The 16,777-nt window shown below is 43.7% G+C and overlaps 1 protein-coding gene across 3 annotated transcripts in view; it reads left to right on the top strand.

Annotated features, from left to right (window-relative positions):
* The window catches only part of ASAP2 (ArfGAP with SH3 domain, ankyrin repeat and PH domain 2), a 216,069-nt gene that overhangs the window by 154,755 nt on the left and 44,537 nt on the right, over window positions 1-16,777 (top strand). For all 3 annotated transcript variants that reach the window (XM_060187002.1, XM_060187003.1, XM_060187001.1), the window contains 4 exons: window positions 1,022-1,109; window positions 8,339-8,387; window positions 8,469-8,635; window positions 10,548-10,681. In XM_060187002.1, the coding sequence (XP_060042985.1) occupies window positions 1,022-1,109; window positions 8,339-8,387; window positions 8,469-8,635; window positions 10,548-10,681 (438 nt within the window). The remainder of the gene's footprint in view (window positions 1-1,021; window positions 1,110-8,338; window positions 8,388-8,468; window positions 8,636-10,547; window positions 10,682-16,777) is intronic.

Below are 16,777 nucleotides of genomic sequence, written 5' to 3'. Positions count from 1 at the left end.
CCTCCTATCTAAATGGGTTTGTGGGCCAGTGAGTGTCCCTTTCAGGGAGAGGCTGTTTTGCCTTCTGTGGAATGGGATACAAGGACATGCTGTGGTTTGTCTCCTCTGTGCCTCCTTACATCAGAGCTGCCTTCTAAAAGCTGTCTTGGGGTGGTCGGGCGGTAGTGCTGCAGGTTAAGCACATGTGGTGCAAAGTGCAAGGACCAGCACAAGGATCCCGGTTCGAGCCCCCGGCTCCCCACCTGCAGGGGAGTCACTTCACAGCTGGTGAAACAGGTCTGTATTTGTCTTTCTCTCCCCCTCTCTGTCTTCCCCTCCTCTCTCCATTTCTCTCTGTGCTACCCAACAACAACACCTGTAACAACAATAACAAGGGTAACAAAGTGGGAAAGATGTCCTCCAGGAGCAGTGGATTTGTAGTGTAAGCACTGAGCCCCAGCAATAACCCTGGAGACAAAAAAAAAAAAAAAAAAAGCTATCTTGGCAAGCTAAATAAAATATCTTGCTATATCTTAATGAGTAATGATCTTGTATGATTATCCATTTCTTCCCACCTATCTTCATTTTTTTTTTAATAGTTTATTTTATTTATTCCCTTTTGTTGCCCTTGTTGTTTTATTGTTGTAGTTATTGTTGTTGTCGTTGTTGTTGGATAGGACAGAGAGAAACGGAGAGAGGAGGGGAAGACAGAGGAGGAGAGAAAGATAGACACCTGCAGACCTGCTTCACCGCCTGTGAAGCGACTCCCCTGCAGGTGGGGAGCCGGGGTTCGAACCGGGATCCTTATGCCGGTCCTTGTGCTTTGCGCCACCTGCGCTTAGCCCGCTGCGCTACAGCCCGACTCCCCCATCTTCATTTTTTAATTTTTTCGTGGTGGAGTAGATTACCAAGATTATGAGATGACGGTGTATAGACCCACACCACAGCCATCATCAAAGTTCTGTATCCCCATCCTCCCACCTCCCAAAGACAACCACCACAAATATTAGAAAGAGGTTTTTTTGTTTGTTTTTTTAAACAGGCTAACCGACCTCCTGCAAAACTCAACCTGCTCACCTGCCAAGTGAAGACCAATCCAGAGGAGAAGAAGTGTTTTGATCTCATTTCACGTAAGTTCCTTAGCTCTGTGCCATAGAGAATCAGGCTGGGGGGTTGGGCGGTAGTGCATCAGGTTAAGCACACATAGTATGAAGTGAAAGAACCCTCCAAAAGATCGGCTTGCAGGGGGTTCACTTCATAAGTGATGATGCAGGTCTGCGGGCATCTGTCTTTCTCTCCCCTTCCTTATCTTCCCCTCATCTCTCAATATCTCTCTGTCCTATTCTGTTTTTTTAAAAAAGGGAAAAATCGGGAGTTGGGCTGTAGCGCAGTGGGTTAAGCACATGTGGCACAAAGCGCAAGGACCGGCATAAGGATCCCAGTTCGAGCCCTGGCTCCCCACCTGCAGGGGAGTCACTTCACAAGTGGTGAAGCAGGCCTGCAGGTGTCTATCTTTCTCTCCCCCTCCTCTCACCATTTCTCTGTCCGATCCAACAACGATGACATCAATAATAGCTACAACAATAAAACAACAAGGGCAACAAAAGGGAATAAATAAATAAAATAAATATTTAAAAAATTAAAAATAAAAAAGGGGGGAAATGGCCTCCAGGAGCCATGGATTCATAGTGCCAGCACCAAACCCCAGCAATAACTCTAGAGGAGGGAGAGAGAGAAAGAGAGAGAGAGAGAGAGGGAGGGAGGGAGGGAGAGAGAATAAATATATCAGGCTGTCATCTGTGGTATCAGTTGCATTTCAAATAGTGCATTTTGAAGAACTGGGGGGAAAAATACGCCTGTATCTTCAGCAGCATCGTTCTTTCTCTTTTTACTCCTGCTTACCTGTTCCTTCAGGTTAGAAGTTAATTTCCAGGGATTTGGGTGGTAGCGTAGTGGGTTAAGCCCATGTGGCGCAAAGTGCAAGGACCGGTGTAAGGATCCTGGTTTGAGCCCCCAGCTCCCCATCTGCAGGGCAGTCGCTTCACAGGCAGTGAAGCATGTCTGCAGGTGTCTATCTTTCTCTCCCCCTCTCTGTCTTCCCCTCCTCTCTCCATTTCTCTCTGTCCTATCCAACAACAACAATAATAACTACAACAATAAAACGAGGGCAACAAAAGGGAATAAATATTTTTTTAAAAAATAAATTAATTTCCAGCACTCTTTACTCCTTTAGATTTGTAGCCTACACACCTCACCTAACTCATGCCCTACCCACACCCACATACACAGCCTAATATCCCTCCTCTCTCTCTCTCTCTCTCTCTCCCCTCCCCCCATCAGGGATACAATTTCACACGGTTCCCACCAACAAAGTTCCACGTCCCGCCCCCTCCACTGGGGACCCTCCTCCCCTGCCCCACTCTCCATCCCTCTAGGAACATGGACCAAAACTCCCTGTGGGGTTCATAAGGTGAAAGGTCTGGCCCCTACAACCACCTCTCCACTGGACATGGATGTTGGCAGGCTGATCCACACTCCCAGTTCATTTCCATCCCTCCCCAATGGAGAGCCCCCAGGACACATTGGCAAGATCTGGCCAGGGAAGTCAGAGTGGCATCACAGCAGTGTCTGCAACTTAGTGGCACTCAGCTCTCCTTTGTCTTTTTCAGCAGCCTTTTGCCAATTCATAGATGGGTTATAACTTTCTCCATGGTTTCTCTTTGTCCCTTCCACTGTAGTTTATCTCCTACTGGCCTGGAAATCCTGCTTCCATTTAGAATTGGCAGAATTTAAAGCGAGTTTTTTGAGGAGAGTCCCCCTAGGTACTGTCTTCATGCAACCATCTTGAGACACACACACCCCACACTTAACTTTTTAAAAAAGGTGCCTTCTATTGTCAAAGCTGCCGTGATTCTAGCAACTAAAATAACAAGATCTTCAATAGAACCCTTGATAGCTTCATTTCTTCAGATTTATCTTTCCCATCACAAAATTAGTCTTTCTGTTCCTGCTTTTCTTTCTGCATTACCTCTTTGATTTTCCATACTAACCAGGGGAAGTGGGAACATGTCATCAAGATGCCTTTGAACTCATAAAACATTGGGTGGTGGGTGAGATTAAAGCCGTGTTGTAAGCAGAGGAAATAGCATAGTGGTTATACAAAAAGACTTTCATGTCGGGAGTCAGGCGGTGGTACAGCGGGTTAGGCGCATGTGGCGCAAAGCACAAGGACCAGCATAAGGATCCCAGTTCGAGCGCCCGGCTCCCCACCTGCAGGGGAGTCACTTCACAGGCGGTGAAGCAGGTCTGCAGGTGTCTATCTTTCTCTCCACTTCTCTGTCTTCCCCTCCTCTCTCCATTTCTCTCTGTTCTATCCAGCAACAAGGACATCAATAACCACAAGGGCAGCAAAAGGGAAAATAAATAAATATTAAAAAAAAAAAAGACTTTCATGTCTGAGGATCCAAAGTCCCAGGCTCAAATCCTAGCACACCACCCTAAACCAGGGCAGTGCATTCAGTGTGCATTCTCCCTTCTTCTTCCTCCTCCTCCTCTTCTTCTTCTTCCTCCCTTCCTTCCTCCTCCTCTCTCTCTCTTATTAAAATAAAACAAATAAGAGGCCACACTGTGCTGCACACATTACCATGCACAAGGATATAGGTTGAAGCCCCCACTCCCCACCTTCAGGGGGGAAACTTCCCAAGCAATGAACTCTTTTTCTCTCCCTCTGTATAACCCTCACCTATCAATTTCTCACTGTCTTATCAAGATAAAAGGGAAATAAGAAGGGGGAAAAAAATGACTGTCCGGAGTGGTAGGTTCATTGTGGAGGTACCGAGCCCTAGCAGTAACCTTGATGGCAATAAATATTTAAAAATAATAAATAAAGCAAAAAAGCATATTTAAAGTCAAGCTACATGATAGATACCAAGGAAGAAAAATTATTCTCCTGAAGTCTTATAATTTTATAAAACACTATTAAACTGTGAATTAAAGTAATTAAATCTGAAAGAAAGAGGAAGGAAGGAAGGAAGGAAGGAAGGAAGGAAGGAAGGAAGGAAGGAAGGAAGGAAGGAAGGAAGATATCCTTGAGAGGCCAAGCTGTGGACAGTTTGAGCAGGGTGAGGAGTCCCCATCTGGGAAAGGGAGGTAGAGGACTTACAGGGACTTACGGGAGGTCAGTGGTCAGTCTGTTTCTCTTTGGGCTGCTTTGGGTGACGGTCAGAAGGAGCAACTTTTGGGCCCTGATAGACCGTCAGCGGAAGTTTCTTCTTTGGTGTCTATCACGTAGCTTGACTTTAAATAATTTTTACTCCCATACTTGGTGTATGGAAGACACCACAACCTCCAGCAGAATTCTGTTTCCTCCAACCCCTGATAAACACCATAAGACAGAGCTGAAGAAACAGTTTAGTTACCATCCCTCTCTGCCTCCCTCCTCCACACTTCCTCCTCCTTCATGCAAGTTCATTTACTGTAGTCACCTGTATTCTGCATATGAGCAAAGCCATCTGGCAGTTGTCCCATACCTGTTATTTCATGTAGTATAATCCCAAGGAGATATTTCTGTGACAAGCTCAGCCCTTCTGAGAGCTTTTCCAAATCTCTTGCCCTCCAGTTGACCCCACCCATTGCAAACTCCAGTCTGAAGTTTTAATCCTTGAGTCACATAGACACCCAGGTGGGGTGGAAGGTACAGAAGAGTTTAGAGATGATCTGGGTAAGGCCCCTGCACCGATCGGCAGGCCCACTCAGCAGACTTATGCCAGAACCCCAGGCAAGAAGTAACCTGGTCACTATCATACTGGGGCTCTGACTGTCTACTTTCTTCCCTCTTATGTTTAAACTGCTAAAAATTGATTTTGGATTACAGGTACATTTTTTATTTTATTTTTATTTATTTCCTTTTGTTGCCCTTATTTTATTATTGTTGTTGTAGTAGTTGTTGTTGGGTAAGACAGAGAGAAATTGAGAGAGGAGGGGAAGACGTGCAGGGGGGAGAAAGACACCTGCAGACCTGCTTTACCGCCTGTGAATCGACTCCCCTGCAGGTGGGAAAGATTACAAATACCTTGAGACAGTGTCCAGAGGCACAAGTCTTATTTATTTTTTTTTTATCAATATGAAAGAAATAGAGCCAGAGCATCACTCTGGTACATGGGATGCCAGGGATTGAATTTAGAACCTGATGCTTCCAAGTTTTTCACCTACTTACTGCACCACCTCCTAGGCCTGAGAAATATATACATACAAACATGTGTAGCTTGTGTGAAGCACCAGGAAGTGAACCCACAGCCTCCTGTTCATGCAGTGCCAAAACTGAGCAATTTTCCTGAGCTAATTTTTAAAAATGTTTTGTGCTGGGTGGAGACAGAAAACCAGCAACACTCTCAACATCCATGGAGCGCCCCCTGCTGGTGCTGCCCATGGTTTCCCATGTGATTCTAGGATTTAAACACATGCTAAGATGTAACCAATAAAGCCACCCCCTGGGTCTTTTCTTTTTTTTTCCCCTAATTTTATTAAAGAGAGAGAGAAAGAAAGAACCAGAGGCACTCTGACACCAGGGATCAAACTCAGGACCTCATGTATGCAAGTCCTGTGCTCTACCCACTGAGACGCTTCCCTGACCACGTAGGAGTATAAAATTATCTGGAGGTTTTCACAGAGTTTTTCCTGCTTCTCTAGCACTCAGATATTAGGATCCAAATTTAGGTAAAGGAAGTGGTTTGCTCCCTATCTCCTACCTGAGCTAACGATGCCTGGTCTGGCTGTGAGGTAACTCAGAGTGAGACAAGCCTTTGCACCACTGCCATCCCCACAGCCTCCTGAGTGTAACAGGTGTGAATTTGCTCTCCAGTGGTTCCTTATCCAGATGAGACTACACATCAGGTAGAAGAAACTGGGGAGAAGGGGGCCGGGTGGTAGCGCAGCGGGTTAAGTGCACATGGTGCAAAGCCCCTGGTTCCCCACCTGCAGGGGGGTCGCTTCACAGGCGGTAAAGCAGGTCTTCAGGTGTCTGTCTTTCTCTCCCCCTCTCTGTCTCCTCTCCTCTCTTGATTTCTCTCAGTCCTATCCAACTACAGCAACAATAATAACAACAAAATAAAATAAAATGGGAAAAATGGCCTCTAGGAGCAGTGGGTTCATAGTGCAGGAACCAAGCCCCAGCAATAACTGTGAGGCAAAAAAAGAAACAAAGAAAGTGGGGAGAAAGCTTAGCCACCAGCAAGTATTTGGATCACAAAGTCAGGTTCATTTCTCTGAACTTGCAACAGTTCTTCTCAGCACTGCCCCTCTCCTCAGGAATAGGATGGAGGTAGAGAGGATACCCCTAGATAAAAGGGGGTGGCATAATGGGAATAGTAGAAAGACTTTTCTACTAGGGAGCCAAACTTGTTCAGCCACTGGTGACATTTATTTTTGCCACTTAACCTTTCTGGACCTTAGGCAACACACCAAAAATTATTCTAAGGACACAAATGCTTTTTGGGGTATAAATACTCATAGAGGCTGACACACTAGCTTATTTTGAGGGGCATAAGTTTTTTTTTTATGTGTACTCCCCAAGAATAGTCTCTCCATGTCATTGCCCTGGTATCTGGAGAAGCTGGATCTCCTGCTCTTTAAAAAAAATAAAGAAACAAATAAACAAACCTTAATATTCTTATCACTTAACTTTTTTGGACTGATTGTAAGCAGAATTTCTTTATTTCCCCTAATGCAACTGTCTGGTAGTATGCTACTAACCATGTGTACAGCTGTCGAAACCAGGAAGTTAGGGGGAAGGGTGGTGACGCACCTGGTTGAATACACATTACAATACATAGGACTCAGGTTCAAGCCCCCAGCCCCCACTTGCAGGGGTTAGGCTTCATGAGTGGTGAAATAGGTCTGCAAGTGTCTCTCTGTCTCTCTCCCTCTCTATCTCTACCCCCTTCCCTCTCAGTTCGACTCTCTCTATCCCATAAGTAAATAAAGATAATGATTTAAAAAAAAAAAAAAAACAGGAAGTTAGCATTGGTATTACACTCTTTAAGTGCCTTATTCAGGTTTTGCCAGTTTTTTCATGAATATTCTTATTCTGTTTTAGGATTCCATCCATAGTCCCACATTGCAGTTAATTATTTTACCTTCCACGGTTGGAACAGTAGTTTTCTTTTTTTTATTTACTCCCTTTTGTTGCCCCTGTTTTATTTTTGTAGTTATTGATGTCATCGTTGTTGGATAGGACAGAGAGAAATGGAGGGAGGAGGGAAAGACAGAGGGGGAGAGAAAGATAGACACCTGCAGACCTGCTTCACCGCCTGTGAAGCTAGCCCCCTGCAAGTGGAGAGCTGGGGGCTTGAACCAGGATCCTTACGCCACTCCTTGCGCTTTGCACCATGTGCACTTAACCCTCTGTGCTACCACCTGACTCCCAGAACAGTAGTTTTCTAAGTCTTTCCTGACCTTGATTCTTTTTTTTCACCCCTCTTTAATAATATTGATCAGGTTTCTGGTTATACATTCCCAAATTTGAGCTCTTCTGTTGCTTTACCAAAAATGGACTAAAGGATATGAATTTGGGAGCAGAGTAACACAGAAGTGATATTGAGCCTTCAGTGTGTTATGTACTTCCTCTCCAGCATAGACAGTGGTCAGCAGTAAGGCAAAGCCCTTGGAAGTGCCCCCAATGCCTGCTGTGTATGAGTGGGAGAGTTTCTCATCTGTCTTCATTTCCAATTCATCTTGATTCGCTGTATCTGTCCTCTAGCACTCCCATAGCATGCTGCTCTTAGAATTTTTTTTTTAAAGATTTTATTTACTTATTAATGAGAAAGATAGGAGGAGAGAGAGAGAAAGAACCAGACATCACTCTGGTACATGTGCTGCCGGGGCTCGAACTCAGGACCTCATGCTTGAGAGTCCAATGCTTTTATCCACTACACCACCTCCTGGACCACAAAGTTTTCATGGTGATTATTTCCCAAGAAGGCCAGGAAGCTTCTCAGATGTTATAGAAGTAGCTTTTACTGTTTTTTAAAAAAAGCTTTTAACAAGTTTTCAGAATTTGAAAGGATAGTAATCATTTTACAGGGAAGAACTTTTTTGGGGGAGGGGCAGTTGGGAGGGAGCTACATTGCTTTCCATGTGAAGGAAAAGCAAGTTAGGTCTCTTTAATTTGCATTACAGAGTCACAGTTACCAGCAAGAGCAGGCAGGTGAAGGACTTGAGGGAATGCTTGGCATTTATACGAATCATTAATTTCCTAGCAGAGTTAAAATTGTTTCTGAGGTTAATTATAAACGCCTTTTCTTTGAATTGTGTGCAACTACTGTCTGGGCTTACAAGTGATGGGACTCCCTTTGTCCCACAGATGATAGGACATATCACTTCCAGGCAGAAGATGAACAAGAATGTCAAATGTAAGTCATGTGAAGGTGGGGTTTGGGACTGGGACTTCGCAGTTCTTGGCCTTTAACGCAGCATCACTGTTGCTATTCTAGATGGATGTCTGTGCTGCAAAATAGCAAAGAAGAAGCTTTAAACAATGCTTTTAAGGGAGATGACAACACTGGAGAAAATAACATCGTCCAGGAGCTGACCAAGGAAATCATCTCTGAAGTCCAGAGGATGACGGGCAATGACGTGTGTTGTGACTGTGGGGCACCAGGTGACACCAGGCTTTCTTCCCTCCTCCCCTTCTCCCTCCCCTAGTGCCAGAACATTTAAATCCTGTTGTGATTTACAGAATCTAGTTGGTTTTTTTTTTCTCTTTCATTTCTTTTTTTTTTCCTCCAGGATTATTGTTGGGCTCGGTGCCTGCACCATGAATCCACCGCTCCTGGAGGCCATTTCCCCCCCCCTTTTGTTGCCCTTGTTGTAGCCTCGTTGTGGTTATTATTATTGCCATTGTTGATGTTGTTCGTTGTTGGATAGGACAGAGAGAAATGGAGAGAGGAGGGGAAGACAGAGAGGGGGAGAGAAAGATAGATACCTGCAGACCTGCTTCACCGCCTGTGAAGCGACTCCCCTGCAGGTGGGGAGCCGGGGGCTCGAACTGGGATCCTTATGGCGGTCCTTGCGCTTTGCGCCACCACCCAACCCCCTTCTCTTTCATTTCTAACACTGAATCTAGTGCAGACTGGTTTTGGTTTATCACATCCCTCCCACAGATACTTAGTGGACTGTGCAAACTCTGTGGGAGAAGAGTGGGGAGCTATTTGCCTCCAGACCTTCAGAACAGGTCTGTATGGAAATGACTCAACACAGCTGAGAAGATTTGGATGCCTTGTGATGAATGAGCACCTAAGCATGGAGCAAGCGTGACACCAAGGTTATTGTGTGAGCTCCAGATACTGAGTTCAGGCAGTCTTCCTGGGCTTGCCTCCCCTCGTGTCTGTGCTACGCTATAGAACTTCTGCAGTGGCTTTAAGCTGCTATCCAGTCTGGGACCCTGCAAGAACCATTAATGTTGCTGGGTGTCCGTTCTGCTGTCTAGAAAAGGGAAGAACCAGATGAGAACATATGTAGGCCGCTTCTCGCTGCCACCTTTGTGAATTGAAATGCTTATTATTTTCACATTTTGAAGAGGTCTGTTAGAGGTTTCATTTTTATTATAGGACAGAAACAAAGAAATTGAGGGGAGGGAGAGATAGAGAGGGGAAGAGACAGCGAGATACCTGCACATTTGCTTCACCACTCATGAAGCTTACCCCCTGAAGGATGGGGATCAAGGGCTTGAACCCAGGCCCTGACACAGTGTAATGTGTGCACTTGATCAGGTGCACCACCACCTGGCCCCCCTTAAAGGCTTCATTTTTAATGGAGAGAATATCTGTAGAGGAACTGATGTTTTTTTAAAGTGTAAGGAATTGACTTATTTGGGCTTGGGAGTTAGCATAATGGTTATGCAAAAAGAAAAAAATATATGCCTCAGGCACCAAACATCCCAGGCTCAATCCTCAGCATCACCATAAGCCAGATCTGAGCAGCTGTGTTTGGAAGAAAAAAATAATTGACTTATTCGTAAGGGTTTCATTATATAGTGACCTTTTCTGAGCCTCTGTACAATGAAAAAGGTTTTGGGTTAGAATGTTCATTTACCTTTATTCCTCTATTTCTGTGGCAATAAACGTAATTTTAAAAGTGTAGATAAACACAGGCATAGCGTGTTACACACAGGCAGAAAATGCCGGGGGTTACTGTTACCTTCAAGGCTATATGAGGGGGGTGCAATGATTTGAGAAATTACTTCATGGGGTCTTGAAGCCATAAAATATGTATTCTTTGACAGGAGATAAGGTAATAAAAAGATACCAAAGTGCTTGGGATTTAAAAACACTCACACAGAAGTCCCCTTTGCTAGTATAACCAGGTTGTTTGCAGGTGTGGTCTGTATTTAGGAGCACCATAGAAGGACCTGTGACCACTAGAGGGCACTGTGTCCTACTTATTCTTGAACACTTGGCACTTAAATGGATGGAAGGATGGGAAGAGGGGGACATAACTCTTCCGGAGAAAAGTTCTGACCCCAGCCTTCTATTTAACAGCAGGCTCCAATTTCCCCTGTTCTTTTTTGGCAGATCCTACCTGGCTTTCCACAAATCTGGGCATTCTGACCTGCATCGAGTGTTCTGGAATTCACCGAGAGCTGGGGGTTCACTACTCCAGAATGCAGTCCCTGACATTAGATGTGTTAGGAACATCAGAACTGCTGGTAATTTTCAAATCCTTGACTTCGGGATGGGAATAAATGAGCTGAAAGCTAACTTTTCTCGTTCTGGAATTCAAATCTATGTGGGCTTCTTGAAATTCCACTGGGCTAGTGGTGGCTAGTATGTTGCCTAATGGATTTGGGTAATTAAAACCCACTAAATTCCTGGGGAAATGACTCAGCTGGTAGAACACATTTGAGGCTCCTAGTTTGGTTCCAGAGTGATGCTCTGACTTCCTCTTATCTGAAACTCTTTAGCTCACAGTGAGGTAGGTGTATGTGTGTGTATGTGTGTTTGCATGTGCATGCGCTCTAGAGCTTCACACCTAAGTGGTTTCAGTGCTTTCAGCAGATTCCTTTTCTTTCCTTTTAATTTCATATAGAGACAGAGAGGTCAAGAAAGAGAAAATATAGCACAACACTGCCCCACTGTTCATGAAGCTTCCCTTGGGCGTCATGCACAGTGCTCCCATGTGATGCTGGGGACTGGACTCCGGTTCTTGCGCACGGTAAAGTGTGAACTTGACCGCTTGAGCTACCTCCCAAACCCCTAAAGTAAATCTTAACACCCATTCCTCCTTCTCAGCTCCCAGTAGTTGAGGACACTTCTTGTTACAAAACTTCATTCCTAAATGAATAAAGTGAAATGAAACACAAAAAAGGAGCTCCGGGTCTGGTGTCCTTTTTTAAAGTTCATTTCTGGGACCTACCACCTTAGCTCAGTTTCTTTCTTCCTTTCTTTCCTTCTTTCTCTCTCTCTCTCTCTCTCTTTTTCTCTGTCTGTCTGTCTGTCTTTTTGACTAGAGAAAGGAGAAGGGGAGAGACACAAAGACACAATACCCATAGCACTGCTCCATCATCTGTGACGTTCCTACCGGGGACTGAGCCCAGGGTAACTCATGCTAAACTGAGCTGTCTCCTTAACCCTAATGTGAGATTCTTAAATAGGATGGTGGCAAAGTCTCGTTCACCCTATTCATAAGTAGATACAGAACCCAATGTCCAGACAGGAAAGGACTAATCTCCTTCCATCAACAGCTGCTTTCTGCCAGAACTGTGCTCACTACTTAGCACAAACCTCCAGTGGGCTTGTCCCCTTTCCCCTCTTTTTGCTCTTGGAGGGAAATACTGGTCTTTGTTTATACAACCTTTGTTTCTAAACTCTTACAGTCTTGGCATAGTGATAACACACAAGCCATTTGATGTCGATGACTGTTCAGAACCTGAAGTGTATTTATTTATTTATTTATTGTGAAGTAATTGAAAGTGGCCCAGGAAGTGGCACCATGGATAAAGCATTGAACTCTCAAGCATAAGTCCAATCCTGGCATAGAGTGATGCTCTCTCTCTGTTCTCAAACCTCTCTCTCGTTAGTAAGATAAATTATCTTTTAAAAGTAACCTCCAGTGTATTGAGACTGTGGCCCCACTGAATAATAGGACAAATAACACCCAGTTAGTAAACACTGTTTGAAATCCTTTCTTGAGGTAGCTTGACATTGGACCATAAATATCAAGTGGCTCTTGTTGATCACCATTGATTTAAATGTCAACACAAAATCAATTATTGTGGTCAGTGTACCTCTTGGGGGGCCATAAATCTTATTAATAACTGCCTGGATCCAACCTGTTTGAACTTCTAATGCACTTTGGACTATTGTGTTAAAACCTGTCAGGCTTCGCAAGGAAACCTCTTAGGATCTTGAAAGACAAAATTGAGAGAAACTTTGAAGTTGAAAGTGGTTTCTAGCAGCCCAGTTAGTAAATCCCTGGTACTTCAGTTTACCGTTAAGCTCCGCTCCGTAAGATCCACTTGCTGTGTTTTGGGCTGCGTAGTGTGACTATTGTTCCTGTAACAGTATGCACAGCCTGTATCTCAGAGCTCTGTGTTTATGAGTGGTATCTTGGGTAACTGGCCATGGCAGAGAATTGAGATTCTCACAATATATTTTCCAAGAAACAGCTTCTCAGTAAGCTCTGGTAAACTGTGGTGGTTGGCACACTGCCACACTAACTTGCTTAGAACAATGGGAGGTGTTAAGTGATTTACAGTGAAATAGTAAGTGCTTAGTCTGTACTGGGAAGTTTATAGAACACTTTCTTTGCATTAGCTCATTCACCCTTAACAACAACACTTTGACTTTGATATATTCTCTGTTGGTATGCTTCTGAATTCTGCTTTTAAGACCTTCTGTTTTGATCATCACATTAGGTTCGCTTGTATTGCTTAACTCTGTGGTCTATTTACATAATCATTGTTTTCATTGGTTTAATCCTCACTGATTCCTGCCCTTTTTCCTTCTCCCCACCCCCTATCCTACGTACTTCCTCTTCCTGACACTTCCGCCTCAGGAGATATAAAGGACAGTATTTTCTAATGAATAGAGATTAGATAGCTTGCACTGCATTCCTCATCAATAAAGATTGAACTGCGTTCCCAGCTCAACCATGAGTCTCTGGTCATCTCTCTCCCGCCTGAAGCTAGTCTGGCAATTGGTGCTCAAACAGGGACCGGCCATTCTCCCTACTTTATAGAGAAGGAACTGGGACATGGAATGCCTTAATAAGCTCAAAATTATGTCACTTTTAAGATACCAGCTCCAACATGAGTGCCCCGTTAATCTGCCTTCAAAGCATGTCTCATGTTGTTTCTTTGTTTTTGCTACCAGGGTTATCATTGGTGCCTGCACATTGATTTCACCACCCCAGTGTGGGGTGTGTGTGTGTGTCTGTCTGTCTGTCTGTCTGTGATAGAGACAGAGAAAAATGGAGGGAGAGAGTAATGGGGAAGGGAGGGAGAAAGATACCTGCAGCCTGCTGCACAGCCCATGCAGCTTGAGCCCAGGTCCCCTCACATGATAATATGTGCTTTACTGGGTACACTGCCCAGTCCCACTCCGTTTTTGTTTGTTTGTTTCTAAGTATATTTATTTTTAGGCAAATGCTCTGGTCACATGTTGTGCCAGGAATCGAACCTGGGACCTTGAGAGTCTATTGAGTAACCTTCCTTGCCATGAGAGCTCACTCTCTTAACCTTTGAGGAGCCTGGAATATAAACTACTCACACCTTGAAGGTGGTTGTCTCAGCCTGTAGTGAACTTAAACCTTAACTCCTATCCCTATGCCTCTCCCCAGCTAATGTTTAACTGCTAACTGTGGGGGGGGGGGGGGGCCTGCCTGGCATGCCTCCTGTTTCCACACTGTAAGCACATACAGCAGCCAGCTGCAGGCACCTGTGTGAATTACTGAATGCAGAGTTGGAAAGATGCTTGGTAGCACACCATTAAAAAACAACTTTACAAAAGTGGTTGGAACAAACTTTTAAGATGTGGGTGATAGTAAGATACAGTAGAAGATAATTAGGAAGCGGTGAGTTCTGAGTATTTATTACTTTGTGGTGTAGTCTACATAATGTCATTTTCATAAAGCTTGTTTACCAGTTGGCTGTCACCACCTAGTAGGAGCCTGATCCCACACCTCTGTTAAAGCTACTTAAATACATCTCACAAATGGGACTGATGTCCTTCCTGGGACTTAGGCCTAGTAATGAGGAAAACATTAAAGTCGGTTGGCTGGACTATGTTGTTAATTTATTTGTGGGAGGAAAGAAGTAGAGCATCACTCTGGCTTATGCTATGCTGGGGATCAAACTCAGGACCTCATACTTGAGTCCAGTGCTTTATCTACTCCCAGACCACAAAGGTGACTTCTAATCCCTAATCAATTCTTAGTTTCTGTCTACCAGAGCCTCTGTCACTATATTCTCATAGGAATTTCAAGTTTGATCAGTTCTCAGGGTTAATCAGGTAGAACCTGCTGAATTAATTCTGACTTTCAGAATCTGTTTTCTGCCATATTTTAAGACTGGCTATCAGAAAAATGAAGGTAGAAAAAGACTTTCCTGAATTGTATGGAGTTCATTTTCCACCCTCTGCTTGTCCCTTAATTCGCCTGCTTCTGTCCCCTAATTCAATTGATAGCTCACAGGAATCAGACTTCTCTTTTTGCCCTAGCCTGAATTGTCATGTGGACATGACATTATATGCAATACATATAAGCCATTAAGTTATGTAGTAAATGGAAAATGTGTGGTGGCACACCTGGTTAAAGTACACACATTACAGTGTGAAAGGACCCAGGTTCGAGCCCCCTGATCCCCATCTGCAAGGGGAAAGCTTTGCGAGTAGTGAAGCAGAGCTGCAGGTATCTCTCTGTCTTCTTCTCTATCTCCCTCTTTTCTCTCAATATCTGTCTGTCTCTATCCAATAAACAAATAAAGATAATAGCTCTCCCCTCCCCCCTCTCTGTGTCTCTCCACTAAAAAAAAAAAATGAAAGAAAAAAGATAATAAAAATATGTGTAGCAGGTGTTAATATTCATTTGTAAAGCCTGGGAATTTCAGCTTTTTAAGTGCCCAGGTTATTTTATTTTGCTCAGACAGTTATTGCCCTGAACAAAGGGTTTCCTAAAGGCTCAATAAACTTTTCCCTCTCTCTTCTCTTCCTTCCTCCTTTTCTTTCTGCATTTAAAATTATATCTGGCACATAGCAAGGTCTATAAATAGAGCGTAAAGTGTGATCTGTCATCATTTTTTTCCAAAATGATTTTAACAAAAGTGTATCTTAATGTGTGAATCCATAGGGAGATTCCACTCTGGTTTTCAGCTTCATTTATGAGCCTTTCAGATTCATAGAGCAGTGATGTATCAGGGTCTCTGATTGATCTATGCATCATACTTTGTTTTCTTATGCTCCAAATATAAACTCATACCTTTATAAAATAAATAGTATTTACTGGAAAATAGCTTTCCAGTATTCCCCCCACACACACACACACATCTCCATCTTGCTGGTAAGCCGGCAAGTTATGTACACCTCAGGATAGTGTGCTATGACAGGAAAGGATTTTTTTTTTTTTCCCAGAGCAATGCTCAGTGGTGCAGAGACTCTCATGCCTGAGATTTCAAAGGAAAAAAAAAAAATTAGGTTACCTGAAATGGGGAAAACAGTTAGTTACAGGAACAGGGTTTTTCATTTTCTGGTTGGTGATGTCTTTTTTTTTTTTTTTTTTTTGGCCTCAGGGTTATCATTGGGACTTGACGCTGGTACTACAAATCCACTGCTCCTGGCAGCGATTTTTTCCATTTTATTGGGTAGGACTGAGAGAAATTGAGAGAGAAGGGGAAGCAAGAAAGATAGACACCTGTAGACCTGCTTCACTGATTGTGAGGTGAATCCCTTGCAGGTGGGGAGCTGGGGGCTCAAGCTGGATCCTTGTACTTCGTACTATGTGCGCTTAGCCGGGTGCGCCACTGCCTGGCCCTCATGATGTATTATAAGGGTACTTGCCCCAGGAAAGGTAACTGTTGTCCTCCAAGGTGGCCTCACCATATCCCTCATGATAAGAGTCCTTTGCTTCATTCTGCAAATTATTTTCTGGCCTCAGGTTTGCAAACAGTTTCACTAGATGGTGTACTATGACTGTTTCCATATTTCCTTAATTTTTTTTTCTTTCTTTCTAAGGATTTTTTTTTCCATATTAATGGAGTGAATTTCATTCAGAATGGTGGCTCCCCCCCTCCATTTACCTGCTTTTAGAATCACGTCTTACTCACTGGAAAGAGAGTGGAGTAATTGAAGTCTTCATTGGATTAGTTTGGGAAGTTGTGTCAATTTAACTGCTTTTAGCATGCACCAGCTGAAAGTCTTAAACTTTAAATCAAACTTGCTGTCAGAAAACTTCCTGTGAGCATAATTTTTTAAAAAGATTAATTCCCCCAGGGTTGGACGGTGGCATACCGGCTTGAGCACACGTGTTACCATGCTTCAGGACCCAGGTTCAAGCCCCTGGTCCCTTCCTGCGTGGGGGAGGGGACTTCATGATTGGTAGAATAGTATTGTAGCTGTCTCCACCACCCCATTTCTTTCTCTATAAGAAAAAGGGAAAAATGACCACCATAAGTCACTGTGCAAGGACTCAAACCTCAGCAATAATACTATTAACAAAAACAAACAAACAAAAATGTCCCTCCTTAAAGTAGAATGACATCATGATTTCATTACTGACTTTGGAGTCATACAAAGAGCAGTATCATTGGTGC

This window comes from Erinaceus europaeus, chromosome 3 (assembly GCF_950295315.1).
Source record: "Erinaceus europaeus chromosome 3, mEriEur2.1, whole genome shotgun sequence".
NCBI classification, from domain to species: Eukaryota; Metazoa; Chordata; class Mammalia; order Eulipotyphla; family Erinaceidae; genus Erinaceus; species Erinaceus europaeus.
Note: the sequence above shows the minus strand (reverse complement) of the source record. Positions and strands in the feature narration are given on the sequence as shown.